This window comes from Eptatretus burgeri, chromosome 12 (genome assembly GCF_056783735.1).
Source record: "Eptatretus burgeri isolate ZD-2024b chromosome 12, Ebu_testis_v1, whole genome shotgun sequence".
Classification (NCBI taxonomy): domain Eukaryota; kingdom Metazoa; phylum Chordata; class Myxini; order Myxiniformes; family Myxinidae; genus Eptatretus; species Eptatretus burgeri.
This window is the reverse complement of record NC_140972.1, coordinates 8518953-8542360: the sequence shown is the minus strand read 5'-3', so window position 1 is coordinate 8542360 and position 23408 is coordinate 8518953. Positions and strand designations below refer to the sequence as shown.

The window sequence follows — 23408 nt, the reverse complement described above, 5'->3', positions numbered from 1 at the left end:
CCTATATAAGTTGCCTCCCCAGAAGTGTACCATCGTGCTTTTCCCTCTTTCAAGACCACAATCCAAAATGATCTCACACTAATCCATTCCTTCCATTCCTGCCTTATCTTCTACTCTCACTTACTTTGCCTCTTGCTCAAACTGTCGATGTGCTTCCGTATTTTTGGTATTGCGTTTGTCCCTTATCTGCTTGAACCCCTTTCTGGTCCATTTGTTCTGTGATCATTGGCCACGCATTTGAAATTAGACATTCCATAAAGCATGTTGGCCAGTGTATGTCCACCTTTTATACTGGGTCCTTATGGACTCTATTTCAGGATGAAACAAATTGCATCGTAGAGTAAAACGACTGAGATTTTCATTATTGAAAAGATCGGGACTTGGAATGAAAATAGCAGACCTCAAGGACTGAATGTGACCGCGGACTTTGTGATGAAAATACTTAAATAGTAAAAGGTTCATAAGATTTTGCTCATCGAGACATAAGATGTGGAATTTTAGTTTCCAAAATAGCATCCGAACACGGTTTCCAACAAAACCTCGAGTTTAAAGGAAACCGAACATCGATCAGTTTTTCTTTTCAAAAGAGTAAGGCCTAAGCCACATTTGCTCTACGGCGAGGATACGGTGGCCGTACGCCCTCTGAATTGAGAGAAACGTGTGGCAGCCGCAGAGTTTCTGCGGTAGCCAAACGGTGTAGGGCCACCCCGAGGCCATCATTTACAGGCCGTAGGGGTCGCCGTGGAATTATAACGCGGAGTTATAACTTTTTTTCATTTCTACGTTGGCCGTAGCAATTCGACATGCCGTAATTGTGACGTAGTTGTGTTCCACGTCGACTGTACGTAGGGCGTATGGTTGGCTTGCGTTATTCGTGCGGCTGCCGTAGTCTCTTATCAATGAAAAATGAATTTTGCCCTAAAAACCGAATACATTTTTTTTAAAAACCGAACACAACGTTGCGTTCATGTTTGTTCACGTGTCTCCCCCACCTGTTCAAGCCGCATCTTCGCGCTTTGTTCATTAAGTTCGTCAGTGGAAGTCCTCGTGAAAACATCTCTCGTGTGTCGATCGATACTTTACCTCATGTTTTCACCTTGATTTGTGCTGTTTTTTTATCTTGCCAAAACGAAGTTTTGCAAGATATGTTAGTCAGCTTGTATGGTTTTTATTTTTTATTTTTTGTCTGTAATCAAGTATAAAAAATTCTGCAGAGCACAGTTATCATCGGAAATTTTTGTTACTTCGCATCTCAGAGGCCTATAGAGGTCTCTTTCAGTGCACAAAATTTTGAAGGTCAAGGTCACTTTGGCGCAAATCAGGGGAGTCAACGAAACCCTTATTTTTTGAGTAATTTTGATCGGATCGTCTTCAAACTTCATGGGAATATAGTTCATGGTCTGGCGCTCAGCTGATTAATTTTTGGTGGCGATTGGCCTTGACCTTCATGGTTAGCGCCTCAGGTCAAACATATTTGACCCCAAGGTCAAATTTTCAAGTTTTAGGAACCATATCGTGTAGTACCTCAAATTGAACACCTCGATGAGTGCTTTCTAGATATGTCAAGCTTGAGACATTATGATGTCATTTGGTGACGTTATGAGGAAAAAGCGTATTTTTCATGGTTACTCTGTAAAACGATTCTCATCGGAATCTCTCGTAGGCAGATATTCCTCAAGGAGTCGCTCCTGGTGGATAGCAGCTCTGTTCACCTCAGTGTGACCTTAAAGAAGTCACACCTGGTCACCTTTTGGCAAGATACGGGTCACCCTGTGGGTGACATTGGTTTATTTGTTTTTTTTTACTCATCTTGTGTTTTAATTAATAACAAAAAAGCAATCCGATCACGTGGTGTGACGGACTGTCGGGCAAGGATTTAATTTCACAGCAAAACCGGTTGTAATCTGGAGTATCCATGATAACCTCAGCCCGGTGTGTTTGGTGAAAGTGATCGTGGTTCTGGGGGCATCATGTTTGATGAGCTGCCCTGGGGGCAGCGCTCGCAGAGTGCGCGAGCGATTGGAACCCAGGCCGGAGCTCGAGCCTATGTGGACCTTTGGATTGGTGATTGTACCAGTTTAGATACAATACACCGCCACCGAAGGTCATTTACCTTAAACATGGGGAATTTCAGTTGAAAGTGTCTTGAAAGTGGGTTTTCTTGGGGTCCAGGAACAGATTAATTCACTCCATTATTTCTTATTGGGAAAACAGTTTGGGAATCGAACTTTTTGCAATCCGAACAGCCTCCTGGAACAAATTCAATTCGGATTCTGGGGCACCACGTACTGGTATATTCCGAACTGTTTTTTTTTATTTCAGTCAAAAAAGAACTGGTATATATACCCACTCGTTACCGTCCGTCTGGCCGCAGGTTCGCCTTAGGGCCCCAATGCGGTCGCCTTGCGGGCACCTTGAGGCTCCCTTGCGTCTGCCTTGAAAATTCTATGGCCGCCGCAGGGATGCCCTAAGGTCACCGTGCGACATCAAATCAAAGACCGTACGGCACCACCACGTTTTCGGTCTCCACAATTTCTAAATACTCTGTGCGGCTCCCTGGAAAATAAAAACATATGTGACTGCTACATTGTGTGACCGTGGAAATACTGCGGCCGCCGTATAATTGCGAGTGGCCGAAGATTTTGGAGACCCCACGGCCACCGTGGCAAATTGACTTAGGCCTAACTAGAACGGCATTCGGTGGAGAGCATACCTCCACCATGCTGAACAGTCTACGTTTTGTAGCCCACTGATAGGCCAGATCTGAGTCCAGACCATTCGTCCTCGTCACAATCCAAAATCGAACAAAAAAAAAAAAAAAAAAAAAAAAAAACTTGTTCTTGTCACCTACCCAAATTATAAATCGTCCACCAAATTTTGTCACAATCAATCTTCAGCTTTTTGTGACATTGTGCTCTCCCAGAATATCTTTTTGGCCCCATCTCTGAAGAATCACTTTAAAACTTTCAGATCCAGATCTTCACCAAAATCTAATCAATTCATCCTTGTCAAACACCAAACCTCTCCACCAAATTTTGTCTGATTCCATCTATAAATCTTTGAGATATCCTGCTCAGACAGACAGACTGACAGAGGTCAAAACATAACCTCCATCAATCTTTTGTCGTGGAGGTAATCATTAGCTCATCTGAAACATAGTTCAGGTGAGCTTATGGGGTGGCTTGTGACCTTACTTGGCTAATATAATCTTGGTGCAATAGAACTCATGTTTGCTCCTTGCATCCTCCCACTGCACCGATAAGTAGGTCATCAGAAGGTTTAAAGGTCACAAGAGTACTTGAATTTCGATCTAGTTTGGCCAGCATTTTGTATGACAGGGAACCCCTTAAACAATCTTCCTCTATCAAACTACTTAACCGATCAATGCGAAACTTGGGATCACTACCTATGGGAACGTTCGATTAAAATAAGCTGATCCGAAACACAATATGGCCACCAGTGATGTCATAATACCGAAAGTGGGCAATATCTTGAAAAATATTAATTATACACCTTGGAGTTGCACTAATTATACATAGGGCTAATTTTGACAAAACAGGAAATGACATCATCATACCGGAAGTGGGAAATATCTCAAAAACTAAGGCTCATAGACAGCAGGGAGCTGCATGACGAACATCATGTCAATACCACCTGACCTAAAAATCCAGCTCTTATTTTCATCCTGATACATCTGTCACTCCACTTTTTGGCAACCAGCCAGGTGAGCGACAAGACCATTGGTTCTCTTTTTTGAGTTTTTCATGATACTGATTTGACTTTCAGCCAGGGTAGCCTCCATTCACAGATTTAAACAAATTACCTGAATAATTACTACAAACAAATATCATCATTGCAAGTATGGTGCAATGACCATTTTTGGCAAGTTCACCCAGTAAACAAAAGAGGAGCTTTATAATCGCTGTAAATCAGATTACACAAAACATCATTTTCACACACGTTTAGTGGGGTTGTAATTTTGGTTATACGAGTCCAGTAGGCCCAAAAGGAGACCACTGTTGAAGAAGCGCAACCACAGAAATACGAGCCATAGTGATGAACCATCACAGTGGGTAGACATACGTCACAAATGTTAACAGATGTAATTGGGTCATAAAGCAAATGAAATGTGTGACGCATCTCGTTCAGTGATTTATTTTGCAATGTTTGTAGAATATTTGGAGACGAATTTGTGTACAGTTAGCAACAAGCTCGGTATAAGAGTTTGTAATTAAGACGAAGCATCACCCTTAATGATCTACCCTGGAGGAGGTGAATGCACCATGCAGCTCCTCGCGTTCTCCCAGGATGTCCTCCACTTGGCTGCCATTACCATAAAGCTGCGATGCTCTCGGGAAACTTACAGGTGCTTACGAGCATGGAATGCTGCATTTGAGTGCACTACCATATGTTTTATTGAACTATTGAGTGGAGATTACAAGGCTTGGTTCCCTTGTGCCTTTCGGAAAAATGATCATACAGGGTGACGAAACGCATTTAACCTTTCCTGCCATAAATGCCCGATGGTAGTCTACGCAAAAAATGCGCAAATATATATATATATATATATATATATATATATATATATATATATATATATATATATATATATATATATATATATATATATATATATGATGTAAAAGAAGAAAAAAGTTTACTGTGAGAGGGAAATAAAGAGCTTGATGATCCCAGCGTAACCCTTTATCGGTGATTTTGATAAAGGGTTTTCAAGCCATTTATTTGCCTTCTACAGTGAACTTTAAAAACTTTCAATGGTATTTCACACTGGCATAGTGTGTGTGTGTGTGTGTGTGTGTGTGTGTGTGTGTGTGTGTGTGTGTGTGTGTGTGTGTGTGTGTGTGTGTGTGTGTGTGTGTGTGTGTGTGTGTGTGTGTGTGTGTGTGTGTGTCGGATAATCTTGGACTATTTGCCCTAAATCTACTTTCAAAGCAATAATGTAGTTAACTGTGAGCTTCTGCTTTTCTGTTTCATGACTGTGAATAAAACTGCTTTAAACACATGCAGATCAAGCTGTCTTTAGAATGAATGTAGATCACCTGTATGTGCTATCAACAACATTTCCTTTGAAGCAAGTACCTTTTAGATCCCACTAGTACTGTGCGAGTTCACTTTTCTTTCCACCTGTACAAATGGGAGTAGTTTATGAAGTGGTCATCATTTGCGTTACAGGGTCAAAATATTCAATTTTTCAGTTTTCTCTGTGTTGATAGCCATCACCAAGCTACATGCACTCGTGTGAAAAAAATGAGCAAAAACCACTAATTAACAGTGAATATAGTATTTTTAATTAAGAACTTTAATGGATAATGCATTACAAGGAAAACACATTTTCGCGTTTATCTCGAATTCACCCTTTGAGTAAATTGGATGTGGATCAGTTATTCTTTGGCCGTTTTGGACAATTCAAGTGCCAAATTAAACCTGAGAATATGCTAGATACATAACTATATAAAGATATTTACTAGATCTCTTTTAGGAGTTTGTACATATTGGTCAGGGTTTGCTGAATAATAACGAGTTGAATAATCAATTTTGCATCATGCAACAGCAAGTCCCAAGTGTTACTCACCTAAAAATAACAAAATAGATTAGATTAAAGCTTATTGATTGAAATAAATTCAGTTTATTCCAAATTTGACTCACCACATCCGCCGCCTCCGGCTGTTTACTCCACCCCTGACTTGTATCACTTATTTTCCTGTTACACAAAAACTATTGCATATATTTTATTTCTGTTTTTTCCACATTAAACTAGACAAAAAAATTACCTTTCTTCTCATACGAAGATATCTAGATATCTGTGGTTTTTCTGGTCTGTAGTCAAAGTGGAAAGTGGATGTTTTGAAAAACATGTAACAACTCCGCCTTTTTAGGGTGACCAGTTCATGAACTACGACCAAATAAGGAATCGCTTCCAGAGCGATGCTGAGGTCATCATTTGCTCCACAGCGAAGAGCCATTCTTCAGAGTTTTATTTTTAAATTCCTTTCAAAATAGAGGCTCATGGAAGAGTGAGGCAACAGTGGGGGTAAAAGGCAAGATGTAGACATTGGGATAGCAAGACAACAAGCAGGGAAATAAACGAACAGGAAACGTAGTAACAGATCTCAAGAACGAGGATGAGAGTCGAGACACGTAAGTACATTGCATAGACAGAGTAACACCAACAATTAACAAAAACTCAAAAGAATACTGTTCTGGAACAAGTATCCTCAGTTTCTGAAGACAGCCTCTCTGAACAGAGATGGTGTCTGGCCACAAAGGAACCTGGAACTGCACCTTGGAAGGCAAATAAGGATGAAAGTAGATGGATATTCGCCTGTCACGTGCTGATTACTCCATGACGTATGGTATGAGCATTGCTCTTTGGGATGACATTGAGAAAAAACAAAAAACAATGGACTTGGCAAAAATCACAGGTGAGGGGTGTGGACAGAAAGTGACCGTTTCCTTATATTTGTGTACACTGAGGTACAGACAGCCCTGTTCTGTAATCTGGCGAAACAATCAAATCGGCCATGGAGTCGAGGGATGAGAGCATTTCTGGCCTGAAAATTTCAATCTATGTTCACATACAGGTTAGAGAAGAGTATCCTGGTGCGGTAGTGTATATGCTGCAAGGATGAGCTCAGGTGGAGGGAGGGAAGCAGGAAATTGATTTCGATTCACAAAGAGTCCATGTTAAATAAATTCAAACCATTTATAAATTACAGAGCTCAATAAAAAAGATTAACCTTCCGACTGACGAGATTTTAGACGGTAAAAGCTAAATTCACTAAGTGGTGATGGAAATTGTTTAGCAATCAGCTTTAACTTTGGAGCAAATCAAGTAACTAATTAACGTTTTCTTTTCTTTACAAGAGCAAGGTATCAACTGATTTGAGGGTGTGGGACAACAAATGGAGACAAAGCAAAGGAATGAATCAGCAAAAAACAAGAAGAGGGAGGAAGGGGGAGCAGCAACCTGCAAGTAAGTTGGTTGGGTGAGGCAGGGTCAATGAACGGATACATAAGATTATGGATAAGAACTGGATTAGACTAAAGAAGCGATAAAAACAAACTGAGCCCACCGACCTGCCTTGTGCTTAGATTATAACAAACTGAGCCCACCGACCTGCCTTGCGCTTTGGCCTCATTGCACGAGATTCCACATAATTCAGGGGGGACAGATGTGATGCTGGGGTGCCAGCACATAGCGGAGAGCTGTATCTATTGAGCAACAGACAAGGCCTTTTAGACTGTGAGTGGTGCTAACTTTAAGAATTGCGTATGTACAAGAGGAATGAGATAATATTTTTACTTTGTCTGCCTGCCTGCCAGTCAAACAAATTTGAAAATCATTCCAAACAGGAAACTTAAGGATGTTTTAAAGGACACAAACAACAGGCACATAGAACTAACATAACATGTTAAGTAAGGAGTGTCATAGACACGGGAAAATGGCAGGAAAACCCGGAATTATTTTATTTATATGACTTTTACAATCTTTATTTTATTTAAATTTAATTATATATTTGAACATTGTGGAACACAAATCGCCTTCTTTGCACTTTCAGAACCCTTCTGTTTAGCAGTACTTGGACGTGTGAAATAAGGTGGTGTATAAAGGGTGATACACAAGACTGCTTCAATTGCACTAAACTTCCGTATATTTTTAAACGATCTTTAAAATCATTATTTTATTTAAATTGAAGTATATACTCGAACACTGTATGTGGTAGTAGTATTAGTAGTGGTAGTAGTATTAGTAGTCGTCATAGTAGTAATGGTTTTATTCAACTGAACATAAACATTCAAACATTTGGAAAACAGAAATAGCTGCAAGATAGAACATTGTCATGAAATTAAATTGCGTCCCAATTAACATGCAGACAAAAAGGGGCATTATAACAAGGGACAGACAAATTCACAAACTGACTTGATCACGACAAGCCAAAAAGGCTAAACAATCTACATTATACATGTGACCTATAAACAATTAAAGAAGAATGTGCACGGGAACGACCCGTCACGTGCTCACACTGAGAAAGGTACATGATGAGAAACGCAAACAATTTGCATTACAAAGTAACGTGACCATAAATAAGGCAGGATCTACACTATCAGAGGGTGAACACAGCAGAAAGCAATCAAGGATTAGGGAACAGGTACATTAGCACATCACAAGGTGGAAAGAGATAAGGTAAACATGAGAAAGAGGGAAACCTGGGTGAATTGAATGAAAGAAGGGGAAAGGAAAACTCAGACTGGGAACCAGGCTAGATAAGGTTCAAAGAAAGAGTGCGTTTAAGTGTGAGCTACCCGAGACCAAAAGGCAGGGACAGGTGTTCTGATGCAATATTAATGTAAAACATAAAAACAAGGTATGGTTCTCGACACTGTTTTAGTACCTTTGGGTTTTCCATGTAATTTGTGAAACTTGAGATGAATTTCTGAGAGAGTATTGTGTCCGATTCTGCCTGAGGTCTGGAAGTCAATGTAAAACTCGTTAGATATTAGCAATTGGCGTGAGAATCTCAGACAAATGTCAAACCTGCATTGTTTCAAGGTTGGAATATCACAAGACTGAAGGGCCTGGTCATAATCATTGAATGATTGTCTGAGAATGATCCAGAAAGCCCTTTTCTGAACCTGATCCAATTCGTTACTTTGGCGGATTGAGAGACTAGCATTACAAACTGATGCCTGGTGTTGGCTTAATGGTTAGGGTGGTGGGCTTGGGATCCTAAGATCAGTTTAGGTCAGGTATGGGAGCATGCGTCAGAGCAGCGCATCGCTGCGTCCACTTTCCGCCGGTACTCCAGGGGCCTCCGTCTGGCCATCCCGCAGGCAGATGCCTGGCCCATCCCCATCTCCTTAAGATGCCTATCAACCTGTTGCAACCACGAGGCATGTGGTCCGCCCATTGGCCTCCTCCACTCACGAGACTCCCTCGCTGAGAGAATCTTGTGAGCAGGATCAGCGTTAGGAAAACAAGCCACATGTCCATACAGCCGCAGCTGACGCTCACGGACTATGCAGGTAGCACATTTCATTTGAGTCTCTCTCAGCAACCACTCGTTGGACACAAAGTCCAACCAGCGATAGCCATGGATTCTCCGAAGAGACCTGGTTCCAAAGGAATTAAGTCTCTGTCTCACATCCTTGGTCAGAGTCCAAGTCTCGCATCCATAGAGCAAGACTAGAAGCACCAAGGACCTGAAGACTCGGACTTTCGTCCTCCTGCACAGGTACCGGCAGCGCCACACCCCATTATCCAGTGAATCCGTGACTCCCCAGGCCCGACCCAGACGTCCATTGACCTCTGATTCACAGCCAGCAGAGACATGAATATCACTGCCAAGGTAAGTGAATCTCTCCATGACCTCAACATCCTCACCACAAACAGGCACAGACAGGACAGCAGCATCCAAGATGTCATTGAAAGCCTGGATCTTAGTTTTGACCCAGGAAACCCGTAATCCCAGCGACTCCGACTCCGACTCCTCATTCAGAACCTCGAGGGCCCCCAAAAGGATATCTGAAGTCTTCGCAAAGATGACTGCATCATCTCCGAAATCAAGGTCAGAGATCTTGACATTCCATAACGATGTACCGCAGCTTGATCTCTCCGACATCCTCCCTAGAATCCAGTCCATACAAGTGCTGTAAAGTGTGGGGGCCAGCACACCCCTGTCGAACTCCAGTAACAACTAGAAATAAGTCAGAGATGGTACCACCACATCTCACAGCACTCTCAGTACCAGAGTAGAGTTCAGACATCAGATCGAACAGTTTTGGTGGCACCCCACGAAGACCAAGAATCCTCCAGAGGGCATCCCGATTCACTGAATCGAACGCTTTACAGAGATCAACATAGGCTGCAAGCAGCCCCTGCTGAAACTCTCATCTGCATTCGGTGAGGACCCGAACAGCAAGGATACGGTCAATCGTTGACCTCTTTGGTGTAAAGCCTGACTGCTCTGGATGCTGGTGCGCAAGCAAATGGTGGTGAACCCTATCAAGAATTATCCGAGCAAAGACCTTGCCCGGTACTGAGAGCAGCGTTTCCACCAGCCTTGTGAAGTTCAGCATGGATGCCACCAGATCCCTGGAGCTTCACCCCATTGCAACCGGTTCACCGCAGCCTGTGTTTCCACAAGTGAAGGTGGACCACAGTTGATTGGAGGGTCAGCAACAGGGATTGCAACACCCCTGACGTCCAACTCGACAGCTGGTGGATCAGCCTGGTACAACTGCTCAAAGTAACCGGCCCATCAGGCCTTCACTTCGGACTCCTCTGTAAAGAGCCTTCCACCCTCTGCTCTAACTGCAGTACACCGAGGGATGGGCTTGGATCAACGCAATGCGCAAGTTCCCCTGTAAGCAAGATGAGAATGACTTGACCACAGGTGATGCTCTACCCCCTCACAGATTCCTCGCACATAGGCCTCCTTGACCACCCTTAGCGCACGTACAGTTTAACGCCTCAGCTCCCTGAACATTGCTCTTATCTGCCATTCAGCCTGGCCCTGCGACTCTGGTCAATGGTATCCAGTGTCCCTTGAGAGACAAAATTCTTCTTTGCCCTACGGTGAGTTCCGAGACATCCACCGGCAACATCAAGGACGGTGGTCTTGAAGGCACTCCACAACTCTTCAGGACCTCCCAAAGCACCCAGACTCCTCAAATCTCCACTCAGCCTGTTCGCAAACTCCTCAGCTACCCTCTTATCCTTGAGTTTGCCAACATCCAGCCTAGGCTGGGATGGTACCATTCACCTGGATTTAAGGTGCGACTTCAGAGTTGCTACAACAAGCCGGTGGTCAGTATTGAGGAACTGAGCACTTCGGTAGACCCTGCAGTTCTGGATCATCCTCCAGCGACCATCAACGAGAACATGGTCAATCTCCTTTGCCACACCACCAGCGTTGGAATACCAAGTCCAGCGATGAGCTTGTGGGCGCTGAAACATGAACCGGCCACCCTAAGCCCATGACGTCTTGCAAAGTCAAGGAACTTGGTGCTATTCTGGTTCATAGTTCCTGACCCATGGGGACCAACACACGTCTCATAACCATCCTTATCAGTTCCAGTCGATGCATTGAAATCCCCCAAGACGAGAAGTGTATCTCGTCTGGGGCACTGATCAACCACAGACTCGAGCGTGGCGTAGAATGCATCCTTCACGGTGAGATCACTCGCCTCAGTCGGAGAATAAACAGAGACCATGGAAATGACACCAAAGGAGTGGCGAATCCTTCATCTCATAATATGCTCATTGACCGGTGTTACCTCAATTATCATTGGAGTCAGCTTATTGGACACAGCTTCAGCAACTCCTTGGGCATGGTTACCATCAGAGCGACCAGACCAATAGTAGGTGTAACAACACACCATGATCTCGCCACAATCCGGTCTCCGAACCTCAGAGAGTGCTGCAATACCGATGTCCAAACTCTTGAGCTCAGACGATAACGGATACAGGTGATCATCCTCTCTTAGGGATAGGACATTCCAGGCACCCACCCGAAGGGACCGCCTCAGGTTAACGTTATAATATCGCCGCTAATGGAAATCGCCGAAAAAAATTCTCTGAAACGAGGCAAGCTTTTTGAATTCTGTTTGCGGGAATCGAACAGGGCATTAGCAGAGATGAATTACCGCACATATGATACATCACTATGACGTCATATCAATTTTTATGACATTCCTATTTGTTGACATTTTTGTTTCACAACCCAGAGTTTTCATCGGATCTTCGTGAAACTTGCCATGTATATGCAGAAAGCCCACGCGCAGGCAGTAACCGTCTCTGATTTTGGAAATTCTTCCTCTAAAAAAAAAAAAACTTGACGTTATAATATCGCCGCTAATGCAAATCGCCTATACCATTATCTCCGAAACTAGGCAAGCTGTTTGAATTTTGTTTGCGGGAATCAAGCCGGGAATTAGCACAGATAATTTATCGCAAACCTGATACATCACAATGACGTCATACTCGTTTTTATGACGTCATCATTAAGAGGATGAGGATCTTAGCTCATTTGAGCTTGTTGTTTTTAATCCTGCTGGGTGTCCATATCCAAACACCCTTCTCACCAAAAAACCTGGTGGGGAGACGGTTTAGTCACCGACAACCCGACCACGGAACAGGTTAGTACAGGTTTACATGATACCTGTAGCAAGTCACAAATCTAGTCTGGCCTGACCTGACCTGACAGGATCCTCGGATCCTGAGTTCAAATCCCCCTCGGCTGTTGAATTAATACCAGGTGGGGTTGACTCTGCCTGTCATCCTTCCAAAGTCAGCAAAATGAGTGCCAGCTTGCTGGTATCTATCCTGTGTCAGAGTGGCGACCCGTCTGGGATTGTACCCAATAGCCTAGGAGACTGCTTTGGCAGCACTAACGCTCTGCACAGAGTATGGTCCCGATGGATGGATGGATTCCAAACTGGAACAGCATACTCTAAAAGTGATCCAACACATCCTTTATAAATGGTAAGCAAATCTTCCACGGCCAAGTTAAACTTTTTGCACATCTTCAACAAAAACAACTTTCCATTTGCCCTGGTGGTGATGACAACATTGCGAATGTGAAGGTTCCCCTTCAAATCAGATGAAATAATAACACCCAATATTTGCATTTGATCAACCTTCTGCAGTGCTGTAGTTTGGATAGTAAATTGAAGCATTGGCGGAGGTTGTTTCATGAAACAAACTTCCATAAGGGCACACTAATCAGGAGTAAACTTCATATTATTTTTAATTGACCATTGAGTAAAAATACTACAGTGTCATATTAAGGTGCCTGCCCCTTGAATTCTCTCAATAAGTGTCACGTATTGTTGATAAGGATATATGAAAAGAAGCTATGACATGAGTATCGTCATCAAGCTGAGTTATCGCACGATCAATTTGAGCCGAAAAACAGAAAGGGCCCAATTTGGTACCCCCATCCACTGAGGGTTCAATTTACAGACAATGTACCCTTGTATCCAACACATTGAGTGACAAAGGCCTTTTTGGACTGTGAGTAGTGCTGACTTTTCAAGGGAAGACTTGGAACAAAGGAGGAAAGACTTGGAAACGTGTTCTATAAACTCTCCAGTTGATAATTTGGGGCTGAATTTACGAAAGGTGTTTGAAGAGTTAGACTGCAGAATCGCTGATCGTGCGATGATCATCCGTTCAAAGCTAGTCACCAATCGGCGAAGAATGTTGAATGCACGATCAAATTCAAATCACAAGCGTTTAAATACCAAGGAAACTTTTACACGTTGGTGAGGGCATGTTAAAGAGTGCGTTTCAGGCCTTGAAGCAAGCATTAGGCAAAAATGGTATCGTTAGAAGTGCAGTTGTACTCTCATATCCTTTCTGGTAGTTTAAGTTAACTTTAGCATCATGATAGGTTACGCTATTGAAGTTAATGTCCTGTAGTAAGGATTGCCGTAACGGAAGTGATTACAGTTCTAATTACAGTAGGCTGCAGAGAATTACTCCTGAATATTAGAGTTAAACTATAGTTGGTTACAGTTAAATCTGCAGTGAATAACTATAGTAAAGGAACGCATAAGAATTGCATGGCTTATAATTGATAGTTCACATGGGACGGTTAAATATGGATGTGTTAAGGAGTGCTTGAATTAGCTCAAGAGGAGGCAGAAGAGGATAGGAATAGGGCAGTTCACCAACGTGCATTGAGAATCTTTTAAGGATATATGAAAAGAAGAAGGAGCATGACAATGTCAAATTTATCCGGAGTTAAAGACTCTCGGAAGGAATCATTTTCCTGGCTGCTGATTCTCGTGTAGGATGACCTGGATCAACCTACAATGAGGAGCAATGCGCTGAATCCCCTCCAACAATTGTCCGTGGCGCTGCGATTCTATTAAAGTGCATCTTTTAAATCAGATGTTTGAAATATGGATGGTGTTTCACAGGCTAATCAGCTGTTTATCTCCCTTCGTAAATTGCTACTTAATGGGCGATTGTCTGTGCGCGTACGATGTTTTAGTCAGGGTTTAATGCGGTTCGGCGTGTGTTAGCAAGACACTCGCTAAATGCCTTTCGTAAATTCGGCCCAAAATGTCCATGTCAGAAGGATTCATTTGCGACATCAGTTTTCTTTATCCAAAATAAAAAGAAAGGTCTGCAAAACTGCAACCCTAAATAAAGGAGGGGTTTATTTGTTCCCTCAATATGGTTGGTCAGTTCCCTCAATATGGCATGGTTGGTCAGAAATGCCACCCGCAAGCCTCATTCAGGTGACCGTCTATCTTCTGGTTTAAATTTAAGGTGGTGAGAAATAAATAAAATGGAACCAGAGTGGATTTCATGTAATATACCGGGTGCGAGGCCGGTATGCTTATCTCGTCTGTGCTTTGTGCGGCGAGCCGTTGATGTGTTGCAACGACAACTGCCAAGGTCATATTTCCCACACCCGAAAGCCTGATTGGAGAAAACTGCTGGTTGCATCATTGCTGGGAGCATGGCTGTGCCGCTGATGTAATGACCCGTTTCCAGAAAGCTGGTACTAATTCTGCTGACCTCGGAAGGATGACAGGCTGAGTCAACCTACCTGGTGTTATTTAACGGCAAGACAGGGGCTCAAACTCAAGACCATAAGATCTTGAGCCAACCATTTCCTACTTCTATTCCAAAGAAATACAAGTTTGGAAATATGATTTGTCGAAAACATTATACGTATCGAACAGAGTGTTTAAAGCGCAGAAAATGCCAAAAAGCAAGTTTGACTTTCCACCTGAGATGAACGTTGATATCAAGGTATTGAGTATTTACATAATCAATTGGGTTTTAACATACCCTGGTGTGAACATACGTTCATGTGTGTGTCCATATACATGTGTGAGTGCATGTGTACACCTTACGTTTCCTCTTGTACCTGTTTTATGAAATACACAAAATGTTGACTCTCACAAAAAAATGTATAATTAAACAGATACTTACATGGGGAAAGGCAGGTGTGCTCTTGTCACGGGAAAGTAGTTTGCACGTGGGGCTGTCTTCCAAAAGTAAAAGGCGCAAGAAAAGCAAACGTAATTTGTCCAACAAGCCAAACTTAAAGCTGGACTGTCATTCTGAGAGACAAATCAGGATTGGGGGGGGGAGGGGTGAAGGAGGTGGGAGGGGAGGATCAGAAATTAGAATGTGAAGACTGAAGACAGATATTGTAGTTGTGTGAGGAGGTAAAGCATTCTGAGAGTGAAGAAACAGAAGGGGAGGAGCAGGCTTGGTAGGGGATTGGTGTGTGGTGAGGAGGAAGATTTGTGTAGAAAATAAAATAAACTCACCGAATGAAAAATACAAACTTTGTCGACATTAACGTTGTGCAGATATTTCCTGCTCGTTCTTATGCGATGCGGTTGCTCTGTCCATTTCATTGCGTGCATTTAGTACAATCAGGTGAGAGAAGTCACCACCCCTCCAATCTCTCCCAAGTATGGTCCCTGGACCCATTGCCACCACTCACCTGTCCGCCACAGCCTTGGAGATGTTCCAGGTACACAAAGGCAGATAATTCTTTCCTATTTTTTGGAAATGGTCACAATGGGACTGCTCATCAAGAACAACTCCCAAACAATCATCACCACGTTAAAGAGGCAAGACAAAAGTGGTTGGCTCCATTCTTATATAAAATTTATTGAAATTAGTATGACAGTGGAAAGTGAAAACTATTTCCAAGGGAGGAGGGAAAAATATAACATGGGGTCATTGCATGAAAACACGCGGTGCAAGAGCTAAGGTGGGAATATGTTGAGGTCAGGTGGGGAAGGGTGGAGGTGGTTTGGGGTATTCGATTCACAGCACAAAGAAAATGCAGAATTGTCCTCGAAAAAGGGAAAATGGCGTCTTACTAAACACGGCACAGGCCACCGGGACTTCCATAAGCCAGGAGCTCAATGTGATCGAAAGTGTTTGAAAGAAAATAAAAAAATCCCAGCAAAGCAGGCGAGCTTTCCTCAGCGTAACAACTGCAAGCGATGACACTGATTAAACAACCTAGTTTGTATTTCATTGAGACGTCCATAATTAGTTGGTGGATTGGGGGGACAAAAGGGGGTAAGGGTGAAGGATTAAAGCGAATAAAAGGTAGGCAAAATGAAATTAAACAAAAATAGAAACACGTTGCAAAAACAACAACAAAAAACCCCAAGAAAAGAACAAAACTTTGAAGAAAATCGACTTTGGTCGTGACAGTGTCTGGCTATATACAAAACACCGTCCGCAGAGTCAGGACTGAAAGGTGAGAAAACTGGGGAAAAGTCGGGAAGGATTGGGGATGAAATGAGAGAAGTGATCGGGGAAAGTGTTGTTTTTATTCTACTGCATCAAAACAGGCAGCACAACTGGCCTACTACCAAAACCCGAACAACAACAACACCAACAACAAAAGGATTAATAATAATAAAATAAAATATATGTAAGGCAAAAGGACGACAAATACAAACAGCTGGGCGATTTAAACCAACCGGAAGAAACGTCTGTTGATGTCACTATGGCAGCCTGATGGATACACTGGTGGCGCTAAAACAGCAAATTTAATTTACATCTTCTTTAAAAATACACTTTTGAAGTCGAGGGCAGAAAGTAGAAAAAGGAGAACAACTGAAAATGGCAAAAAATAAGGGAAGAGGCCGATTTTTCACATGATGCGAGGTCAATTCATCAGAACAACTTGTGTCACTACCCTCCCTCCCCCAACACACACACACACACACACACACACACACACACACACACACACACACACACACACACACACACACACACACACACACACACACACACGCACGCACACACACACACACACACACACACACACCATTCCAAGACCCCGTTTCCCACCCACCCAGACTATCCCAAGTATTAAAATTACCCTCCACAACCTGCCACATGATTTGACATCGTAACATAATTTGTGATGACATAGCCGAAAGCATTTAAATCTCCAGATGAGGCTGGAGGAGTTGCGCTGTCCAGAAAGGGGGAAAACGTAGTAAAAAGAAAGAAAAGGGAGTGTGTCAGAAAACAAGAAGTCAAGAGTGGTGCGGATTGGGAGGGAGAGGAAAAGGCATTTTCTTCATTCATCGTCGTCTTCTCCATCACCATCGCCATCGCCGTCGCCCACGTCTTCGACATCACGCTTTCGTTTCTGGCCACGTGCTCCTTCGGCGTCTTCTTCTGTAACAAGAGGAGCAGAGTGAAGCCGAGTTGTAACGGTAGTTGTGACGCGTGTGCACGGAGACCGAGGCAAGCTTCAAAGACTGCACTGATTATCGCACGAGCGCAATCGAGAACACCAAACGACGTGACGTTTAATCGTGTCACATTCACAAGTCAGTCTCCGTTTCGAAGCAAAGCCAATCAACCGATGATCCGAGGAGGAAATCAAAATGTTTGACCTGGTTTGCGTTTGGAAACAACATTTCCTGAAACTATCCGAGCATTCCAAATGCCGTGATTAGCTGGGCCCCTCGCTTGCTGGGCGAGGCATGCATGGCAATGCAGATTACAAATCGGGAAGGAGATTGCAGCAAAGCATGAACAATGAAGTTTGCAAACTTTTGATCTTAAATTCAATTTTCTCGATCTTCATATACATTTTGTTCCACAATTAAATGTTAGCCTTTTTGTATTATTCCAATTATGTTTCATAGATCGGTTTTAATTATAATCCAAAACCAAGAAATTATAATAAAAGAACAAAAATTAAATTAAAAAAAAAAAAAAAAAAAAAAAAGACTCAACACGAGCAAGTGAAACAGGTTTGTTGAAGATTTACGTTGCAAAAACTACAACAATAAGGAAGTGTTGGGAGATCAAATTAGGGAAGAATTGTACATGAAGAAATTGTGAAGGTCAGGAGTCAAAGATTGTGCAATATTTGTGTACGTAATAGATAGATGATCCGTAACCCTAACCCGACCCCAAACTAACCAGTACGCTCCCCCTTGCTCCCCCCCCCTACCACGGGCATGCCATTGACACACTTCCGGTGAAAATGCTTTTATCAGAACAAGGTGAATGATTTGATGTTTTCAAATTGCTCCAAAATAAAGGCGAAGAATGCTGGTTTGATAAATTCAATCAAATTGTTCACTGATGTGCAAAAGTCTATATTTGGCATTTTTTCTACTTTGAAAAAAATAAAGAATAAAAAAAAGACGAAAAGAAAAAAAATAAAAAAAATAAAAAAAAAAAAACTTTGTGGTCAAGCAAATTTACACTGATGAGCCAAAACATTATGACCACTGACAGGTGAAGTGAATAACATTGATTATCTTGTTACAATGGCACCTGTCAAGGGGTGGGATATATTAGGCAGGAAGTGAACAGTCAGTTCTTGAAGTTGATGTGTTGGATGCAGGAGAAATGGGCAGGAGTAAAGACCTGAGCGACTTTGACAAGGGCCCAATTGTTATGACCAGATGACTGGGTCAGAGCATCACTGAAACGGCAAGGCTTGTGGGGTGCTCCCGGTCAACAGTGGTGAGTACCTACCGACAGTGGTCCGAGGAGGGACAATCCACAAACCGGCGACAGGGTGTTGGCCACCCAAGGCTCATTGATGCGCGAGGGCAACAAAGGTTATAGTGTCTGGTCCAAAACGACATAAGGTCTACTGTGGCACAAGTCACAGAACATTTTAATGTTGGTCACGGGAGGAATGTGTCACAATCCACAGTGCGTAGCCACAGACCGGACAGAGTGCCCATGATGACCCGCCCACCGTCGAAAGCGCCTACAATGGGCACGCGAGCATCAGAACTGGACCTTCGAGCAGTGGAAGAAGGTCGCCTGGTCCGATGAGTCCCGTTTTCTTTTAGATCACGTGGATGGCCGTGTACGTGTGCGCCGTTTACTGGGGAAGTGATGGCACCAGGATGCACTGTGGGAAGACGACAAGTCGGTAGAGGGAGTGTGATACTCTGGGCAATGTTCTGCTGGGAAGCCCTGGGTCCGGCCATTCATGTGGACGTCAATTTGACACGTCACCTACCTAAACATCGTTGCAGACCACGTACACCCCTTCATGGCAATGGTATTCCCTGATGGCAGTGGCCTCTTTCAGTAGGATAATGCGCCCTGCCACACTGCACACATTGTTCAGGAATGGTTTGAGGAACATGATGAGGAGACGCTAGCAGACAGAAAGACCACCGACCTGCCTGCGGTGAGAGAGTGAGAGGCCCAAAGACTCAGCCTCATCGTAGGAGATACCAATGATCCGAAATGCCTTGGTTTCCACAGCGTGAAGCCGAGAAAGGTGGGAGGCAGGAGCACCAGCCCAGAGGGGAGAGCAGTACTCCATCAGGCTGCGAACAAAAGCTTTGTATGTGGTTCGGAGCTCAATTGGACCAAAGAAGGACTTTACACGATGAAGGATTCCCAGTCGGCGACTGGCTTTGGAAGTCAAGTTGGAAATGTGGCTTTCCCAGGAAAGATCATGGCAGATAGTGAGAACCAGAAGCTTGAAAGAAAGGACTTCTTCCGGACGATTGTTGAGAAAGTGGATGGGGGTTCCAAACAGTCCTTTCGGAGAAACATAGTGAGAGTGTGAGATTTGTCAGGATTGACAGACATGTTCCACGTGTTGGACCAGTTTGTGATTTTACCCAGATCTGCAGAGAGCGAAGAAGCTGCTGCATGCCGGTCTGAGGGATGACAGATGGTACGGCAGAGGGTGGAGTCATCAACAAAGAGATAAAGAGGATTTTCCTTTTCCTTCTCTCGAGTATACGCTGATGAGCCAAAACATTATGGCCACCTGCATAATATGCTGTTGGTCCTCTGTGTGCCGCCAAACCAGTGCCGACCCATGGACTCTGCAAGACCCCTGAAGGTGCCCTGTGGTATCTGTCACCAAAACATTAGCAGCAGATCCTTCAAGTCCTGTAAGTCGCGAGGTGGAGCCGCCGTGGATTGGACTTGTCGGTCCAGCAATTCCCACAATTGCTCAATCGGATTGAGATCTGGAGAATTTGGAGGCCAGGGCAACACCGTGCACACTTCATCATGTTCCTCAAACCATTCCCGAACAACGTGTGCAGTGTGGCAGGGCGCATTATCCTGCTGAAAGAGGCCACTGCCATCAGGGAATACCATTGCCATGAAGGGGTGTACCTGGTCTGCAACGATGTTGAGGTGGGTGACACGTGTCAAATTGATATCCACATGAATGGACGGACGCAGAGTTTCCCAGCAGAACATTGTCCAGAGCATCACACACCCTCCACCGGCTTGTCATCTTCCCACAATGTATCCTGGTGCCATCACTTCCCCAGGTAAACGGCACACACCTACACGGCCATCCACGTGATCTAAAAGAAAACGGGACTCATCGGACCAGGCGACCTTCTTCCACTGCTCCAAGGTCCCGTTCCGACGGTCGCGTGCCCATTGTAGGCACTTATGACGGTGGACAGGCCATCATGGGCACTGTGACCGGTCTGTGGCTACGCAGCCCCATATGCAGCAGGTTGCTGTGCACTGTGGATTGTGACACATTCCTCCCGTGACCACCATTAAAATTTCCTGTGACTTGTGCCACAGTAGACCTTCAATCGGTTTGGACCAGATGGGATAGCCTTCATTGCCACCACGCATCGATGAGCCTTGGGCCTCCAACACCCTGTCGGTGGTTTGCCCCTCCTCAGACCAGTGTCGGAAGGTACTCACCACTGTTGACCGGGAGCACCCCACAAGCCTTGCGTTTCAGAGATGCTCTGAGACAGTCATCTGGCCATAACAATTTGGCCCTTGTCAAAGTCGCTCAGGTCTTTACTCTTGCATCCAACACATCAACTTCAAGAACTGACTGTTCACTTGCTGCCTAATATATCCCCACCCTTTGCCAGGTACCATTGTAACAAGATAATCAATGTTATTCACTTCACTTGTCAGTGGTCATAATGTTTTGGCTCTTCAGTGTATTTGCATTCTGTTTGTGCTGTCATGCATCGACTCTCCTTGTACTTATGTGTACATTTATAAAATAATACACCCGAGCGGGTTTGACGGTCAGCTCGGTACTATCTAGAATGTGAAGTGGATATTATAAATAGGGCCAGACGACAGAGGTAACGAGAAACTAATTGGTCGAATTAAATCTTCTTTATAATCCCTGTGAATCCCATTATGCATTATAGCCGTCCGATGCTTCCTTATTGGCCAGTGGTTCTTAACGTTTTTACCACCGCGCCTCCTCAAGTATGCAAAATTCTGGATTAAAAATTCTTCCATGCTCTTAACACTCACAAGTTTTGGAAATATTCCCCCGATCGACCTAAGGGTGTAAGAGGATAGAGACTTTCGATATAAGCTATTGAAATATCGGGACTTCCTTTTAGCACTTTTGAGAAACCGGAACTAGTTTTCCCACCAAAATTCTGAAACAGGAAGTGGGTTGTGATTGACATGTCGTCGACCGAGAATTAACAGGGTCTATCTGACATTTCATTCAAATTTAGAAGAAGTCCATGTAGAAGGGCAACAGAGGAAACTAAGTAAGATTATTTTATGTAACCTTTATATGTACCTGTTATGTAGCACACGATATGAAAATAAAATGTTATGAGATAGCGGCAATTCCACTTTAAATTTTTGATTTCATTTTTCTCAAACTTTAAAAAAAGTGTAGTTGGACCCTGTTAATTCTCGGTCGACGATGTGTCCAGCATTATCTGTATTCGTAAAAGGAATAGAAAGATGAACGCAGGAAAGGCTATTTTTACTTTTGGGGTAAAAGCAGGAGTTGCAGAAAGAAAGCACCAAATGTTTATAACAAATCACTGTTGAACGAGATTTAATATAACATAAAGGTCGAGTGTACAAGTGTTACCGAGTGCCCGTTTTAAGCTTGTAATATAAGGAAGGAAATTGACGAGTCTTACCCGTATAGACTACAGGTCGTCACGCACACTCAGTATTAGTATCACGTGACGAGTCAATGCGCCTGCACGATTGCACGGTATCACGTGACAAGTCAGCTCGCCGTCGGGTGAAATGTTTGAACAAAATCTTAAAACGTCCATTTTTCACCGGAATTCTTTCAGATACTTGGAGAGCACATCCCCAAACCATCTAAAATATAAACATTAATCTCACAGACACTACGAATAAGCAGTCCCTCAGGAGGACAGGTTACGTGGTGAAGCAGCGAACGGAAAGCATGTAGTGTCCCTTCCAGAATCTCACGGTTAATTGAATGCAATATATTTTCCTCATGAATGGTTCGCTTCTGATCGGAATGCACGAAAATTATCTTCGCTAAACCTGTAGCGACACCAGAACGTCCCAAAGTGAGAACAGAAATGAACAAGTCTGAAGACGACGATGGTTCACGAGCGGTATTTGACGATGTAGATTGTTTCAGAAGTCAAGGATGAGACAATGTGATAATGCTTGACCAAGTCGAAAAGGGAAATTTCCCTTTCCTGGGAAAGTCACATTTCCAACCTTGCCTCAAAAGCCAGTCGCCGACTGGGAATCCTCCGTCGTGCAAAGTCCTTCCTCGGCCCTCTTGAGCTCCTGACTACTTACAAAGCTTTTGTCCGTAGCCTGATGGAGTACTGCTCTCCCCTCTGGGCTGGTGCTCCTGCCTCCCACCTTTCTCGACTTCACGCTGTCGAAACCAGGGCTTTTAAGATCATTGGCATCTCCCGCAATGAAGCTGAGTCTTTGGGCCTCTCACTCAATCACCGCAGGTTGGTCGGTGGTCTTTCTGTCTTCTACCGACTCCTCTCCAGCCTTGCCCCCCCTGCTCTCTCTGCGATTTGTCCCAACCACATTTCCACAGGGCGCTCAAGGTCCGCCAACAACCCCCTTCTGGTAAAACTACCAAAATCACGAATCACTGCTCATCTTCACTCTTTCATTCCTCTTTTTCCCGCCTTTGGAATAAACTTCCTCACTCTATTCTTTCCCATTCTTCCCTCCAGGCTTTCAAAACAGCTGTTCACCACCACCTCTTATCTTCCCCCATCCAAATCCTCAATCTTTTCTACCCCCGATAATCCACCCAAGCCCACTTCCTTCAATTCTCCTGCTTTCCTTCCTGAAAGTCCCTGTAATGTCCATCTTCTCTTCGCCATGTTCCCCGTCCCATCCCCATCCCTCTCCCTTCCACAGTTCACCAGTGTCTGTTCCCCAATGTTTTGTCCCTTCCACTCCCACCCCTCTTGTCTCATGCCTCCTTGCTGTGAGTTGTGTGTTAGCTCTCATACGAGCCTCGACCAAGGTATACAAAAAAAAAAAAAAAAAAAAAAAAAAAAAAAAAAAAGTCATAAAAATGATCAACATGATGTGGTACGAGTGACAGGTTATTAGCTGCAAAATGTCGAAAACCCGGTTTCATTCAACAACTTTCAAAATTTGACCT

The 23408-nt window shown here is 43.7% G+C and overlaps 2 protein-coding genes across 8 annotated transcripts in view; one reads left to right on the top strand and one right to left on the bottom strand.

The window, feature by feature from the left end:
* CORO2B (coronin 2B) overlaps nucleotides 1-23408 on the top strand; it is a 213898-nt gene that overhangs the window by 160213 nt on the left and 30277 nt on the right. Inside the window, exon 12 of one of the 4 annotated variants that reach the window (XM_085849395.1) lies at nucleotides 14455-15106. The exons of the other annotated variants lie outside the window; for them this stretch is intronic. Within the exon in view, the coding sequence (XP_085705521.1) occupies nucleotides 14455-14511 (57 nt within the window). The 3' untranslated portion in view covers nucleotides 14512-15106. Of the gene's footprint in view, nucleotides 1-14454; nucleotides 15107-23408 lie in introns of those variants that run through there. 4 annotated transcript variants of the gene reach the window in all.
* LOC147015042 (acidic leucine-rich nuclear phosphoprotein 32 family member D-like) overlaps nucleotides 15643-23408 on the bottom strand; it is a 49143-nt gene continuing 41377 nt past the window's right edge. For 3 of the 4 annotated variants that reach the window (XM_085849398.1, XM_085849399.1, XM_085849400.1), the window contains exon 7: nucleotides 15643-17209. In XM_085849398.1, coding sequence (XP_085705524.1) covers nucleotides 17109-17209 — 101 coding nt within the window. In that variant the 3' untranslated portion in view covers nucleotides 15643-17108. The remainder of the gene's footprint in view (nucleotides 17210-23408) is intronic. The other variant, XM_085849397.1, reaches the window with a different exon arrangement.